The sequence below is a fragment of the Ovis aries genome, chromosome 14 (genome assembly GCF_016772045.2).
Source record: "Ovis aries strain OAR_USU_Benz2616 breed Rambouillet chromosome 14, ARS-UI_Ramb_v3.0, whole genome shotgun sequence".
NCBI classification, from domain to species: Eukaryota; Metazoa; Chordata; class Mammalia; order Artiodactyla; family Bovidae; genus Ovis; species Ovis aries.
Window position 1 is genome coordinate 47,757,386 of NC_056067.1, and position 14,688 is coordinate 47,772,073.

At 52.2% G+C, this 14,688-nt stretch overlaps 1 protein-coding gene across 2 annotated transcripts; it reads left to right on the top strand.

The window, feature by feature from the left end:
• The first annotated feature begins 213 nt into the window (after window positions 1-213).
• On the top strand, window positions 214-12,756 carry EIF3K (eukaryotic translation initiation factor 3 subunit K). 2 transcript variants are annotated; one of them, XM_004015230.4, is made up of 8 exons: window positions 214-346; window positions 1,244-1,342; window positions 4,725-4,845; window positions 6,150-6,224; window positions 9,043-9,109; window positions 9,202-9,279; window positions 10,888-11,013; window positions 12,688-12,756. In XM_004015230.4, the coding sequence occupies exons 1-8, from the start codon at window positions 288-290 to the stop codon at window positions 12,717-12,719; spliced, it is 657 nt and encodes a 218-aa protein (XP_004015279.1). In that variant the 5' UTR covers window positions 214-287; the 3' UTR covers window positions 12,720-12,756. The 2 variants fall into 2 exon arrangements, with proteins under 2 accessions (XP_004015279.1, XP_060254042.1); XM_060398059.1 differs by having other exon boundaries at window positions 10,888-12,756.
• The last annotated feature ends 1,932 nt before the right edge of the window (window positions 12,757-14,688 follow it).

Below are 14,688 nucleotides of genomic sequence, written 5' to 3' on the forward strand. Positions count from 1 at the left end.
CGAGAAGGCGCCTGCGCACTTGGTTAGACTAGGTCTTTTCTCGCGCCGTAGCTTCTGCTCGAGTAGAGCGTATGCGCACGCGCTAACTGCGCCGGCTGGGAAGAAGTCACGCGGCAGCCGGAAAGCGTGGCAGCCGCAGCTAGACCCAAAGCACGATTCACCGCGGGGCTGGAGAGAAAACAATTACGTAGTTTCCGTTTCCACCAACTCTTCCTCTTCCGGTCCTCGAGGACGCTTTGCCGGCAGGGTCTTCGGCCTTAGGCCTGGTGTGGGAGGCGGCAGCAGTCATGGCGATGTTTGAGCAGATGAGAGCGAACGTGGGCAAGTTGCTCAAGGGGATCGACAGGTCTGAGCCCGGTCGGAGGGAGCGTTTCTGGCCAGCGTGGAGGAGAGGGTTTTCTGGGGTCAGCAAGAGGTGGTCAGCATCCTGGGCTTGCCCAGGGGTGGGATTTTTCAGTCAGTCTGGAGCAGTTGTTTAAGAAAACAGCATTGTATAGGCCTAAAGGCAAGAGGTGGCCTTGCCTGCCGCTCAGTCCGCTTTAATTGCCTTAAGGCCGCCCTCTCTGCTTAACTTATTCTCTCTCAGCCCCTCTGTTTTCTCTCTGCTCCTCAGTCTCACTGAGCCTCTCAGTGCCTCTTCGTGGCTCCCCTTCCCCCCCTAATTTCATTCATCGAACACATGTTTACTGAAATCTACACTGTGAATTCTGGGCAATGGTGCGGACCAGAGATAACCAAAGACAGCCACTGGCCATGCTTTCATGGAGTTTCTAGTTCAGATAAACCGGACGGTAGACAGTGATAGCCAGGAGTGGTCAAGGTGGTGATGGGGGAAACATAGGTAGATTGGTGGGGGCTAGGATGGGGAAAACTAGGCAGGAGAGAATGGGCTGCACCAGAGTGGGGTTTGGGGATGGGAGAAAGGGGTGGATATCAAAGATGTCCAGGAGGGCAGATGTACAGGCTGCAAGGGCTGGTTGGCTGAGAGATTGAAAAGACATTTTTCAGAAAAGACCCAGGGCTCTGATGGGGTTTAGAGCTGGGGCTTAGGTCAGGGATATGGATAAGTTTCATCAGAGATTATAGAGCTGATTCAATATTTGAGTAGAGCAAGTGGCCAGTGACGGAGGGAGGGAGGAAAGGAAGAGAAGGAGGAGCAGGCTACAGTCGCCCCCACTCCTACCCCATGGGAGTGACTGGCCTCAGCTCTTGTCTCTGCTCACTCATCTTGTTTCTCCTCTAGGTACAACCCTGAGAACCTGGCCACCCTGGAGCGCTATGTGGAGACACAGGCCAAGGAAAATGCCTATGATCTGGAAGCCAACCTGGCTGTCCTGAAACTGTGAGTATCTGCCTCCATTCCCACCCGGTTCCCATAGTCAGCAGCCTGCCACTCCCAGCACTGGGTGGGGTGGGAGTGAGGGGTAACCTCCAGGATGTGACTTCTCTCTCTTTTTTAAAAATTGGAATCTAGTTGATTTACAATGTTATATTAGTTTTAGATGTACAACATAGTGTTTGGGTATTTTTATAGGTTATACTCCGTTTAGAGTTCTTATATAATGGGGGTCATAGCCCCTGTGCTGTTCATTGTGACTTTGTATCTTATTTCATATATATTTCGTACCCCTTAATCCCCTTCCATTATCTCACCTCTCCCCCACCCCATTCCCATCTATAACCACTAGTTTGCTTCTCTGTTTCTGTTTTGTTGCTTTCATTTTATTCTTTAGATTCTACATATAAGCGAAAACATGTGGTATTTGCCTTTCCCTGTCTGACTTAACTTCACTAAGCGTAATATTCTCCAGGTCCATCCATGTTGTTGAAAGGGCAAATTTTCATTCTTTTTCCTTTTTTTTTTTTTAATGGCTGAATAATATTCCATTGTGTGTATGTGTTTCTATGTACCACATCTTCTTTATCCATTCATTTGTCAGTGGACACTTAGGTTGCTTCCAGATCTTGGCTACTGAAAATAATGCTCCTGAGAACACTGGGGTGCCTGTATCACTTCAAATTAGTGTTTGTTTTCTTTACTTATATTTATATACACACACATACCCAGGAGTGGAATTGCTGGATCATGTGGTAGTCCTAGATTTGATTTTACAGGGAACCTCCCTACTGTTTTCCACGGTGGCTGTGCCAATTGACATGACACTATCAAGCGTTCTCTCCTCCACATCCTTGCCGGTGTTTTGTTATTTGTTGTCTTCTTGTTGATAGCCATTTTGTCAAGTGTGTGATTCTGATTTGCATTTTCCTGATGTTTAGTGATGTTGAGCATCTTCTCAATTGCCTGTTGGCGATCTCTGTCTTCTTTTAAAAAAAAAGCGTCTATTCAGAAGTTTCTGACAGGGTTTTGCGGGATTTTTGGTATTGAATTGTATGACCTCTTTATCTGTTTTGGATAGAATGTGCAAGACTAGGGAGCCAGGAAGTAGGGGCAGGAGGAGGGATGGTTTTTGAAAACTTAGTTACAGGGGCTGCACTCCAGCAGTTAAGATTCCAGCCTTCCACTGCAGGGGACACGAGTTAGATCCCTGGCTGGGGAACTAAGCTCCCGCAGGCCTTGCTGTGCAACCAAAAAGTAAAAAAAAAAATAAATAAAAATCATAACAAAGCGCACATACAGGCTGCTGCAGAAAGCAAGTATATGGTTTAACGTGGAGTTATAAATGGACACCTATGTAATCAGCAGCCCAACTGCAAAATGGGTGTTGCTAGCACCCTGTCCTTTGCCCCATGTGTTTTGTGCCAACCACGCTGACCTGATGACCCTGGTGACCACTCCTGTGCTCTCGTGGCCTGGCTTTGTGTGAATTTACCACACGCTTGCAGGCGCATGTACACACATACACATCCTGATTCGCTTAGCGCAGGTTTGCCTGCTTTGAACTGAACATAAGAGTAGCTGCACGACTGGAGCTCTTCTGCGTCTGGCAGCTTGCACTCAGCCCTGGGTTTGTGAGCTCCACGCTTCTCCTGTGTGGCCGCAGTTGGTTGTCATTGCTGTGCAGTGTTCCATGTGGAGCCAGGTCCTAATTATCTGTTATCCTGTCGGTAGATATTTGGTTCCTTCTTTCTAGATGCTTTATGGACACACCGTTATCGTCCTTGTTTTAGTCACTAAGTCATGTCCAACTCTTTTTTCAACCCCGTGAGCTGTAGCCTGCCAGGCTCCTCTTGTCCATGGGATTCTCCAGGCGAGAATACTGGAGTGGGTTGCCATTTCCTTCTCCAGGGGATCTTCCCGATCCAGGGACTGAACCTGTGTCTGCTGCATTGGCGGGCAGGTTCTTTAGCACCAAGCCTCCAGGGAAGCCCAACTACCAACTTTGTAATGTTTAGAGCTTTCATGACCTCGATTTTGCCGTCTGTAAGATGGAGACAGTGTGTGTGCTGGTGAGGTCGTTTAGCGTGTTAGTGGTGATAACCACTGCTTAGTGAGCACCCCCATGTGGTACCTCCTATGCTATAACTCTTGTGTTAACTCACTTTGATGCTATGTTTTGTTTGTGAGGTAGATACAGTTGGGTTTTTTTATTTTTATTTTTTGTGGCAGCACCACACTGGCATGCAGAATCTTAGTTTCCTGAACCCCCTGCAGTGGAAGCACAGAGTCTTAACCATTGGATCACCAGGGAGGTCCCGAAACAGTGGTTTATTTTCACCTCTTGCAAGAGAGGAAACTGATGCACAGAGCACTTATTATCTTTTAGAATCTTACTTCATTGTTTATGTTTTTGGCTGTGCTGGATCATCGATGGTGTGCGAGCACTTTCTCTGGTTGTGGGGGGCTAGTCCCTAACTGAGCTGCACAGGCCTCTCACTGCCGTGGCTTCTCTTGTTGGGGAGCACAGGCTCTAGGGCGCATGGGCTTCAGTAGTTGTGGTTCACAGGCTTAGCTGCCCTGTGGCATGTGGGATCTTTCCAGACCAGGGAAGTCTACTTATTTTAAATGCTCCATGCCGGGGCTTCCCTGGTGGTCCTGTGGTTAAGAATCCGCCTTGCAGTGCAGGGGGACACAGGTTCGATCCCAGGTACAGAGAGAGCCCACATACCCCAGGGCAGCTAAGCCTGTGAGCCACATCTCCTGAGCCTGAGAGCTTTGGAGCCTGTGCTCTGCGACAGGAGAAGCCTGTCCTTGGGGTTCTCCAGGCAAGAACACTGGAGTGGGTTGCCATGCCCTGCGCCAGGGGATCTTCCTAACCCAGGGATTGAACTGTGTTGCAGGTGGATTCTTTACCCTCTGAGCCACCAGGGAAGCCCAACAAGAGAAGCCAGCCCACCGCAACTAGGTAGTAGCCCCTACTTTCTGTAGCTAGCAAAAGTCCACGCACAGCCACAGAGACCCAGCACAGCCGAAAATAAACTATTCTTTTAAAAAGTAGTCCAGGGCCACCCAGCAGTGAAGTTTAAATTCAGGCAATTGGCTCCAGAGGCTTGACCACTGCTGTTTATGCACTCATTTGTGAATCACTTAACACTGTCTGCCTTATGGAGTGGTTGTGAAGATTAACTGTCTCCGTCTACAGAACAGGAAAGTAGGCGTCAGGGAGCTTAAGGTCCCAGCCAGACAGTGGGATGGTTGGTATCAGAGCGCAGACGTGCCCAGCCCCCAGACTCCGGGCGGAAGCAGCAAGTAGCCTTCCTGGCACCTGGTGAGGCCCAGGGACGTGGAGATGGCACTGCTTCTGCATCTCTGTTTCTCTTCTCAGGTACCAGTTCAACCCGGCCTTCTTCCAGACCACGGTCACCGCCCAGATCCTGCTGAAGGCCCTCACCAACCTGCCCCACACCGACTTCACGCTGTGCAAGTGCATGATCGACCAGGCCCACGTATCCTTCCCGATTCTGGGCTGGGACTGGGGGAAGAGGGGGAGCAGGGGAGACGGATTCACAGGGCCGTGGTCTTGAGTTCAGACACAGACACCAATTGCCTGCTCTGGTCTTGGCCCCGGGCTGGCCGCGGCTGGGACAGTACCATCAAGGAGCTCACAGTCTAGCAGGGGAGACCCGTCCTCTCTGGAGTAGTCAGGACTTGGGGTGTGAGGGGCCAGAGGAGGCACCTGAACTTGGCTGGAAGCCAGGAAACTTTCCTGGAGGAGGGAACAGATGAAAGATGAGGAATTAGGTGATTCGTAGGGAATGCTGATCCAGGCAGAGGGGAGCATGTGTAGGGAAAGAAGAAGAAAAGAGCTTGGTGCTGTGTTAGAGTCAGTAGAGGACGTTCGGCTTAGCCACAGAGTTGGTCCGACTCAGAAAGAGCACTGGGGAGCTGAAGAAGGCATTGAGGCTGCAGAGTGATAGGGGGAGAAACCTGCTTTAGAAAGATTCCCGTGAGGCTTCCCAGCCAAGGAAAGACCACCAGGCCAAAGGCCGGAGCCACGAAGAGCTGGCTTGTCAGCTTCCCTTCATTCTGCGTATCCCCAGGGACTGGCCAGTGTCTGTCTGGTACAGCGCTGGTCTCCAGTGAAGACATGTTGAGTGAGATACCACTGAAATGGCCTACTCATTGGCGGCTGGGCCGAAAAATGTCTTCCTCAATGAACCTGCTCTTCCAGGTGTGTCCACGGGGACACCTGCCTTCTGACCGACAGTCCACCTCCCCCAGAGGTCTGTTCTGGTGGCTTAAAAACCGCATACAATCCACTGTTCAAAGTTCAGCAGAGTATACCACGAAAAAACCAAGGCTTCCTCCCTCCCCACCCCACGGCCACTCGGCCCACGGCCTCCCGCTCCCCTCCCTGAAGGCCACAGTTGCTTACAGCCCTCTGCCTTTCCACAGATAGCCTACAGATGCAGAAGTGCAGGTGTGCATGTGCGTATACACCCGTTCCTCCCTACCAGTGATGGGCTGTTACACGCGTCTTTCTGCATCTTGCTCTTTTCATCTTGCTAGAGGTGTGTCTCATCACGTTTTCCATGTCAGTTCTCTAAGGCGTGACTCGATCTCAGTATGTGAGGCGGCCTCTGTTGAGTTGTCTCCATCTCTGGATCCTTAGGTTCTTGCTCATTTTTGCTGTGACAGACACGCTGTGGTGAGCAAGAGGTGGGCGGGACGGTTGTGGGCGGGGCAGTCTTGGGCGCAGCAGCTGCCTCCGCTGTCTGGAAGGCCTTTTGCCCTTAACGCCTCCCCCCAGCAAGAAGAACGGCCCATCAGGCAGATTTTGTACCTCGGAGACCTGCTGGAGACCTGCCACTTCCAGGCCTTCTGGGTAACTTCGCTGGGGCCCCGGGGTAGGGTGGTGACTGGGACGTGCAGAAAAAGCTGCTGGAAGGCAAGACCACGCACAGGCATTGGTGTCCTCCATGGCAGTGGGCCCTGTCTTCAGAACTGCGTGTGTAGGATGGCATGGAACGGTCATCCCCACCTGGAGCCAGGACACCCCAGTCCTCTCCTCTGCTGACAAAGCTCAGGCTTTCTCTCTCACACACACACACAGGCACCTGTTCTTCCAGCAGAAGTCCTCTGTCCTCTAAATACTCTACCCCCAGGGGACTTCCTTGGTGTCCAGTGTTTAAGATTCTGTGCTTTCACTGCAGTGGAACCCGAACCAGGCATGGGTTCAAACCCTGGTTGGGGAACTAAGATCCTGCATGCAATGGGACATGGCCAAATAATAACAGTTGAATAAAGAATAAATACTGTTCTCCCTTTCTTGTCCTAACTGGACCTGGTGTCCCAAGTGGGAGTCCACATAGCCTCCTAGCTCTCACCTCCACTCCCAGACCCAGCGCCTCCTCCCACAGCCCCCCAGCCCTGAAGCGCCTGTCTTATCATACCCTACCCCACTTTGTTGATATTGCCCCACCCGCTCCATGACTGCTCATTTTCGTGAAGAATGTAACTCACAGCCACTCTTTATTCCTAGATGCTTGAAAGGGCAGGTCTGTGATCCTTCCATCACCCTGACTTCTCAGTTTCCAGATTTCTTGTTCTCCCTGGGTCCTGAGCCCCTCACTCCCTCCCCTCACATCCAAGATGAGACCAGTTCTCAGCACACTGAATCCCTAAGAAGTTAAAAAAAAAAAAAGAACAAATATGATACTAACACTTGAATTGTGCCTTCATGAAATCTGATGTCATTGGTCTGGGTGCGGTCTTGGCTTAGGGATTTTAAGCAATTATCTCTAGTGATTTTGCTCCCCAGCTAAGTCCAGGAGTTACTGACCTGTGCTTGTCTTCATCAGCAATTGCCTCCTCTGCCCGTGAAGGTCAAACATTTCCACCCTCTGACCACTTCCTCCTCGCCCCTCGCTTCCCAGCTCCCCGCCATGAGGCCTCTGACCTGACATTCTTGGACCTGATTGGCAGCTCCAGTCCTCTGTTCTGCTTCCTCCTTCACAAATCATGCTGTCCTCTCCTGGGGCTGCGGGAGGCTGGAGAGGAGCTGTCAGTGCCCACCCACAGCTGGTCCTTGCTTCCCTCCCCGTGTTCCTGGTTGGCTCTCTGCAACTCCTCACCACCGCCTTTCTCCTCACCTCAGCCTACGACCTGGCTTCTCATTTCACAGGAAAATAGAAGTGGCCAAAGCAGAACTTCCCACCCCTGACCTAACATCTCCCGGCAGCTGACCAAGCCCTGTTCTGCTCTAGTGAGTGACCTGTCTCTCCTCCTCCAGTGCCCTGACCCCCTGCCCTCTCGCCCACTCAGTGGCATCACACCAGCCATTCTCCCCACTCTGCAAACTTGACCTTCCCACACTGTTTCCATCCCCATGCAACACGTCCACGATGCAGTGGGTTCTAACATAAAGAATTCCCCCTGCACCTCCACACTCCCCACCAGCTCTGCCACTGCCCCCTCCCTCTGCTCCCCTTGCAGCCTTGCTCCTGGCTGGGACCCCAGCTGTCCCAGTCTGCCCGGGGCTTTCCCGGTTTTATAGCACAAAATCTCACATCCCAGGCGAATCAGGGCAGGTTGCCTGTGTTCAGCCTTGTCTTATCCCTCTGCTCACATGAACCCATGCCATTCAGGCTTTTGTGGCCAGCCCTCTGACGCCTGACTCCGGCACAGGCCACCGAAGCGCTCTTGTTGAGGCCCACAGTGACGCCCTCATTGCTAGATCCCGTGGGAAGTTCTCAGGCCCCAGCTCACCTGCCCGGCCAGTGTCTCTTGGCTTCCAGGCCAGCTGCTTTCCCACCTTCCTCCTGCCGAGCTGGCCGCTCCGTCTCGTTGTCCTAGTGGGTTCCTCGGCTCTCTCCGTGATGCTGGGGGAGCCCTTGCTGGGAGGGTGACATTTTAGCAGAGGCCTCAAGGAGGTGGGATTGCTAGCCATGGGGGAAGAGAGTTCCAGACCCCGAAACAGCCAGCTGAGACGAAGTGGGTGGATGTCTGACAAGTCTAAGGGGTAGTGAATGGCCCCTGTGGTTGGAGTGAGGGGTAAGTGGGAGGAGGTGACAGATAGTTCCCAGGGGGCTGTGGGGCGGTGCTCATGGGCCGTGGTAGGGCTGTTGCCCTTTTCTCTGAATTAGGTGAGATCCGAGAAGAGGTGGTTGAGTGCAGGTACCTCATCTGTCTTCTCTCTTGTCATTTCATGGGAAAAAAGAAGCGGCCAAAGCTGAATTTCCTGCCCCTGGCCAGTACTGAGGCCTTGAGGTAGCTGAGTGTCTGGCATGTCTGAGGGGCAGTGAGGAGCCCCCTGTGGTTGGAGTGAGGGGGTGAGTTGGAGGAGGTGATGGGCAGATCCAGGGGAGCCTGCCAGGTGCAAACCCCACCCTGTGATTTTGGGCAAATCTCTTAGCTGCTCTGAGCCTTTGTTTCCCCATCTCTAAAGTGGGAGAAAAACCAGCATTGTAACATCATAAGGTTGCATACAGAGGAAGGGCTGGCATGTGGGGTGAATGCCAGAGTGTTCGCTTCTCTTATTTTATTATTGGGGTTAATCTTGGATTATTTATAACTTTTTTCCTTGGCCACATAGCTTGTGAGATCTTAGTTCCCTGACCAGGGATTGAATCCAGGCCCTTGGCGATGAAAGTGCTGAGTCCTAACCACTAACGTTATTGTGGACGTCGTCTTTCCCTGCACAGCAAGCCCTGGATGAAAACATGGACCTCCTGGAAGGCATAACCGGCTTTGAAGACTCTGTCCGAAAATGTAAGTTCCTCTCTGAGCTTGGGCTCCCTGAGGGGAGGGAGTGGCAGCAGGTTCTGAGAGTGGCCCTTCGTCTTTCGCCCTAATTTCTGCAGTTATCTGCCATGTCGTGGGCATCACGTATCAACACATCGATCGCTGGCTGCTGGCTGAGATGCTCGGCGACCTGACAGGTAAGGCCTTCTCTGGGTCCCTAGTGCCCATCTAGGAGGTCAGGGTGAGCAGGGCAGTGGGCCTCAGCCAATTCCTCAAATGGGCTCACTCCTGCCTTACCAGGTCGTTATTAAAGGCCCAGTCCAGAGATGAAATAAGAAATTAGTATAACACCTCCCTTTCCTTTTCAGAGATCCTACAGCATTCATTCATTATTCTGCATAAATTAGTTAAATGCCCACTCTGCACTGTTCAAGGCCCTGGGGGCACAGCGGTGAACAGCACAGAATGGCTTAGGTTCCTTCTCATGGAGGTAGCAAAACAGATGACGAATGAAGCTGTTCTTGTCTAGCATGACAGCCGCCAGAGAGGGCCGCGAGGGTGGGGAGTGAGGGAGCAGGAGGCGCGAGGAGGTGGAAGCGAGGTGGAGGCGCCTCATCTGGAGTGAGGCGGGCAGCCTGAGGGCAGAGTGAATGAGAGGATGCTTCGCTCAGAGAGCAGCCAGGGAGCCCTTGGCCGGGGCTGGGTGAGCCAGGGGGCTGAGTCAGGGCAGAGAGGTGGTGGGGGAGGGGTTTCAGGCACTGAAGGGCCTCCTGCCTGAGGACTTGTCCTTTATCCTGAGTGAGATGGGGCCACTGGAGGGTCTGAGCAGAGGAGGATATGATTAGATTTATATTTCTAAAGATCCCTCTAAAAGGGAAAAAAAAGTACGTTTTTGCTTATTTTGCAAAAAGAAATACAGGAAGGGAAAAATTTTAAAACAAGGAAAATGGTTACTTCTTGGGAGCTGAGGGTGAAAACAGGGAGGAGAGTTGGGGGGTGGCGGTGAGAGTTCTCTGAGCACCTTTTGGATAGTTTTGCCTTTTAAGCCAGGTGGGACATTGTTTGTTTCAGTGGAAGCTAACTTTTTTTGGACACTTTGTGTCGGGCACTATACTAAGTGCTTTACATTGGGTTGATATTTTATGTGTTTAAAAGTGAAATTAGAAAGGGATGAAACAGCCCTTAAAGAATTATTTCAAGTTATAGAACACTTCTCTGGCCAGAAAATAACCTTTTTTTTTTTTTTGGTGTTGTTCACTCGCTAAGTCCTGTCTGGCTGTTTGAGACCCCATGGACTGCAGCATGCCAGGCTCCCCTGTTCTTCACCGTCTCCTGGAATTTGCTGAAACTCATGTCCACTGAATCAGTGATGCTAGCTAACCATCTCATCCTCAGCTGCCCCTTTCTAAAGGCAAGAAAGAGCTGCAAAGAAATTCTTAAACATGGTGCCATAAGCTTACTGTTCTTGGTAATGATGAAACCATCATTTCAAAGCCATTTCAGTGTAGATGGGGGAAAAGCAGAGAAGTAAGCTATCTGCTGTTTTTAGGAGTTGAGCTTTTACCCTGGGAGACACGAGAGGTTTAGAAAATGAAAGGAGACTCAGAAGCCCTGTAGTGGGAAGGATGAGAAAGCGAAAAGGCTCCCCCTGGCGGCTGTTTGGAGAATGAACCACAGGAGCCCCAGGCTGGCAGCCTGAGACCAGATCTGCCCAAGGCAGGCAAGGAGGGCACCCTGAGCGCGCTCCCCACCCCAGTACTGTGGGATCTGTGTGCAAAGCCCCTGCGCTGCTGTGTCCCCTGCAGACAGCCAGCTAAAGGTGTGGATGAGCAAGTACGGCTGGAGCGCCGACGAGTCGGGCCAGATCTTCATCTGCAGCCAGGAGGAGAGCATTAAGCCCAAGAACATCGTGGAGAAGATCGACTTTGACAGTGAGTGTGGCCCGAGCCTCAGACTGTGGGGCTGAGGAGGGGCCTTCTGAGAGCAGGGCTGGGTCCCCAAGGACTCAGGTAGATAAGTTCTGACTCAGGGCCAAGAAATGTGCATCTGCCAGATTCCCCTGATCTCTTCTGTCCCAGGCAGGCCACCTTCCCTGGGGAGAAACGGCCGAGGGTCCTGGTGTCCTTCCCTGGAATTCTGGGCACCGGATCCTGCCCTGAAGCGCTCAGTAAGACTTCCCAGGGCCTGGAGGGACCCGGCAGGGTGTCCCCACACCCTCACTGGCCCAGGGCCTCAGCCCTGGCATCCCTTAAAATGCCGCAGAACGCCTACCAGGAGGTGCAGGCTCTGCGGCCAGGGCAGCTGGGTGGGATCCGGGTTCTTTATTCATCTGTGTAACTTCGGGCAAGTGATCTTACATCTCTGTGCCTCCAGTTCCTCACCTAGAAAGCCCAAGAATTACGACTAACTCCATATAGTCCTTTACACTTGTTATTATTAAAGTCGTTGGTCCTCGGGTCAGCCCCATAAGGCAGGTGCCAGTGCTGTCAGTAACTGAATAATACTGCAGTACCCACCCCCTGGAGGTATGAGTGTGAAGTGAGACACTGCATGTGCAACGCTTAGCAAAGAACCAGTCCTGCAGCTCACTAAACGTTACCCTCGTTGTCACCATCACATTAACTAACAGACTCCACTGGCTGCTCAGCTAGAGCGAACCTGCTGTCTCACCTTCCCACTGCGCAGGCGTCCTGGAGTAAGCGAGAACTGGCGGGGCAGGGACGGGCTCCCTCCTTTAGGCCCTCAGTCTCCTCCTTGCCCTCTTAAGTGTGGTTCTGATGTGTTAAAGATAAGGACTGGTACACTGTGGCCTCTGAGTACAAAATGACTACATTGCTATTTAATTGAGGAACAAGATTGAGCAGGCAGTCATAGCCACACCTGGGGGCTGCAGACCTGCAGTCTAAATGAGATGCGCCCACCGAGTTGGGGTTCTGTGTGAGAACTCCTTGGAGCAAAGGGTTCTGCGGATGAGATGCAAGTCCAGCTCTCAGAGCATCTCACAAATTGTTGCTTAGTCACTTCAGTCGTGTCCTGACTTTTGCGACCCCGTGGACTGTAGCCTGCCAGGCTCTTCTGTTGTGGGATTTCCGAGACAAGAATATTGGAGTGGGTTGCCATTTCCCTTTCCAGGGGATCTACCCTACCCAGGGATCGACCCTTTGTCTCTTGTATTGGCAGATAGTGGATTCTTTACCACTGATCCACCAGGGAAGCCCACCTCGCAAATAGTACCATAGTAAATGTTATCAGGATGGTGATGAAGATAGCAAATCATATTTTTAAAATCCGGGCATTGGGACTTCCCCTGGTGGTCCAGTGGTTAAGACTGCCTTCCCATGCAGGGGTTTGCGGGTTTGATCCTTGATCGAGGAGCTAAGATCCCGCAGGTGTCATGGCCAAAAAACCAAAAAGCAGAAAAGAGAAGCAATATTATAATAAAATTCAATAAAGACTTTAAAAAAAGAAATAAACAGGCATTGTTCTAAGCCTGTTGTTTAAGTCTACAAGGCCCCTAAACAGTTGTGGGTGCTGCAGTTGGCGGTTGGAGGCTCATCTTGTGTCTTTCCCATGTTGACCCTGGCCTTCCCTTTTCTTCTCAACAGGTGTGTCCAGCATCATGGCCTCCTCCCAGTAACTTTGCAGTCATTTAATAAAGATGTGTTGACTTCTCAGCCTGTTGTCTCCCCTTCGACTTCCTGCCTCTGCCCCTCCCTGACCAGCGTCAGGGTCTCGCATCACTGGGTGCTGGGGCCACCTCTGTTCTGTCTGGCCACCCCTACCCCTCAACCCAGCAGCAGAGCTTCTGTCTCCCCGGATCTGCTCCTCTGCCCAGACCCAGCAGCTGACCTCCACCGCCCCCTTCCTGACCCGTCAGATCACAGGTGGAGGGCCCGCAGCCATGAGTCAGCACGGAGGGTATGAACGGGTTGTGGGTGAGTCAGCAAGGTGTGAGTAGGAGCTAGTAGCCCAGCCCTGCACCTGGGGCTAGCCTGGGCTCTCCTGTCCTCCGGAAAACCTATTCGAACAGGTGCGGCCCCTGGGTTCCTGGAGAGGGAGGGGCAGCACCTTTACCCTTGGGCCTCACAAGCAGCCCTAGGGCAGTGGCCGGAAGAGTGAGTGGGGGAGGATTCTGGTTGCTTGCTCAACCTGTGAAAGTATTAGTCGCTCAGTCCTGTCCTTATGCGACCCCATGGACTGTAGCCCACCAGTCTCCTCTGTCCATGGAATTCTCCAGGCAAGAGTTACTGGAGTGGGCTGCCATTTCCTTCTCCAGGGGATCTTCCCCACCCAGGGATTGAACCTGGGTCTCCTGCTTCGCAGGCACATTCTTTACCATCTGAACTACCAGGGAATCCCTTGTCAGAATCATAAGGATTCCATGGGCTCTGGCCAGTGACGTTTACAGATCAAGACCTAGCCTGTTCTTGGCACTGAGCAAACCAGGGTCACTTCCTTTCAGAGTCAGGAGAGTGTTCCTCCGCCGCCCCCCCCCCCCCACATTGGGGACTAGTACCCAACATTCTTTTTGGTGAGACTTTAAGAAAGTGGGGATTTGCAGCCAGGCCTTTCTCCCCCCATCCTCAAGTCTTAGCCTTGGGTTGGTTATTCAAATTTGGTAAGGTATTCCACACATTCTGATGGAGTGACTGGTTGAGCTTTCACCTCTGAGCCTGTTGTCTGCAGGAAGAAGGAGTAGGCACAACAGTGACTGCCTCTTAGGGAAAATGAGAGGAAGTCAGATGCCGCAATAGATGCAGAGCCCGCCCTGAGGGAGTGCCTCACTCTCATGCCCTTGTGTGTGGACTCTGCTTACAGAAAGGGCAGCGCCAGAGCTGCCAGCCCTCCCTGCTGGCCGGCACTCACACCCATCATTCTCTAAGCCAGGGCAGGACAGGATACCCTTTACGCCGAGATCCAGACCTGAGCAGGAGCCAGGAACTAGGGCGTGCCGGAATCCGGGGACAAAGGGTGCTATTGCCGCTCAGGACTTGGGAGCCAGCTCTATGGGGTGGGGGGAAGGAGGGGACACTGGATGCTGTCCCCCACTCATTTAGTTGTGTCCATCAGCAGAAGAGCACCCACTCTCGGTGGGCACGCTCCCACTCGCTGACTTGGCAAGTGCCCCCGTGTAGGATATAAGCTGGCACACCAGGTCACGGCCATTCCGCAGGGGGAGAGGAAACGACCTTTAAGTGTTTTGGAAGCCACAGCTTGTCCTGCTTTGACAACCTGCTTCTGTTCTAGGAGGATCACCCTTTGAGCAGCCAAGAGGCCTGGCTCTGCAGAAAGACTGAGTTTAGACGCCAGCCCAGTGGCTTTTGGGTGTGTTAGTAAGGAGAGTACCCCCTTCAGCCGTTGCACTCAGGGCTTTGATATTATCAGCATGTCACCTGTCGTGGTGACTTGGGCTGAGGTCTGCTGGTACAGCTGCTTCACAGTCACCTCTAGCATCCCAGGACCTGCTCATGTCCCCACCCTGAGAGGTCACAGCCCTCTCTCCTTTCATCTAAGTAGGGTTAATAATGGGATAGAGTATTATTTTTTAATTCAAAATGTACTGTCTAATATGTTGTTTCTTTTTGGCCATGTGGCTTGCAGAATTA

What these genes read in the sequence shown, in the direction of transcription:
- EIF3K (XM_060398059.1), top strand. Translation starts at nt 288, where the DNA reads ATGGCGATGTTTGAGCAGATGAGAGCGAACGTGGGCAAGTTGCTCAAG. An exon ending in GCATGATCGACCAGGCCCAC is followed by an intron (nt 4,846 to 6,149) that starts GTATCCTTCCCG and finishes GCCTCCCCCCAG; the next exon opens with CAAGAAGAACGGCCCATCAG. An exon ending in GATGCTCGGCGACCTGACAG is followed by an intron (nt 9,280 to 10,887) that starts GTAAGGCCTTCT and finishes TGTCCCCTGCAG; the next exon opens with ACAGCCAGCTAAAGGTGTGG.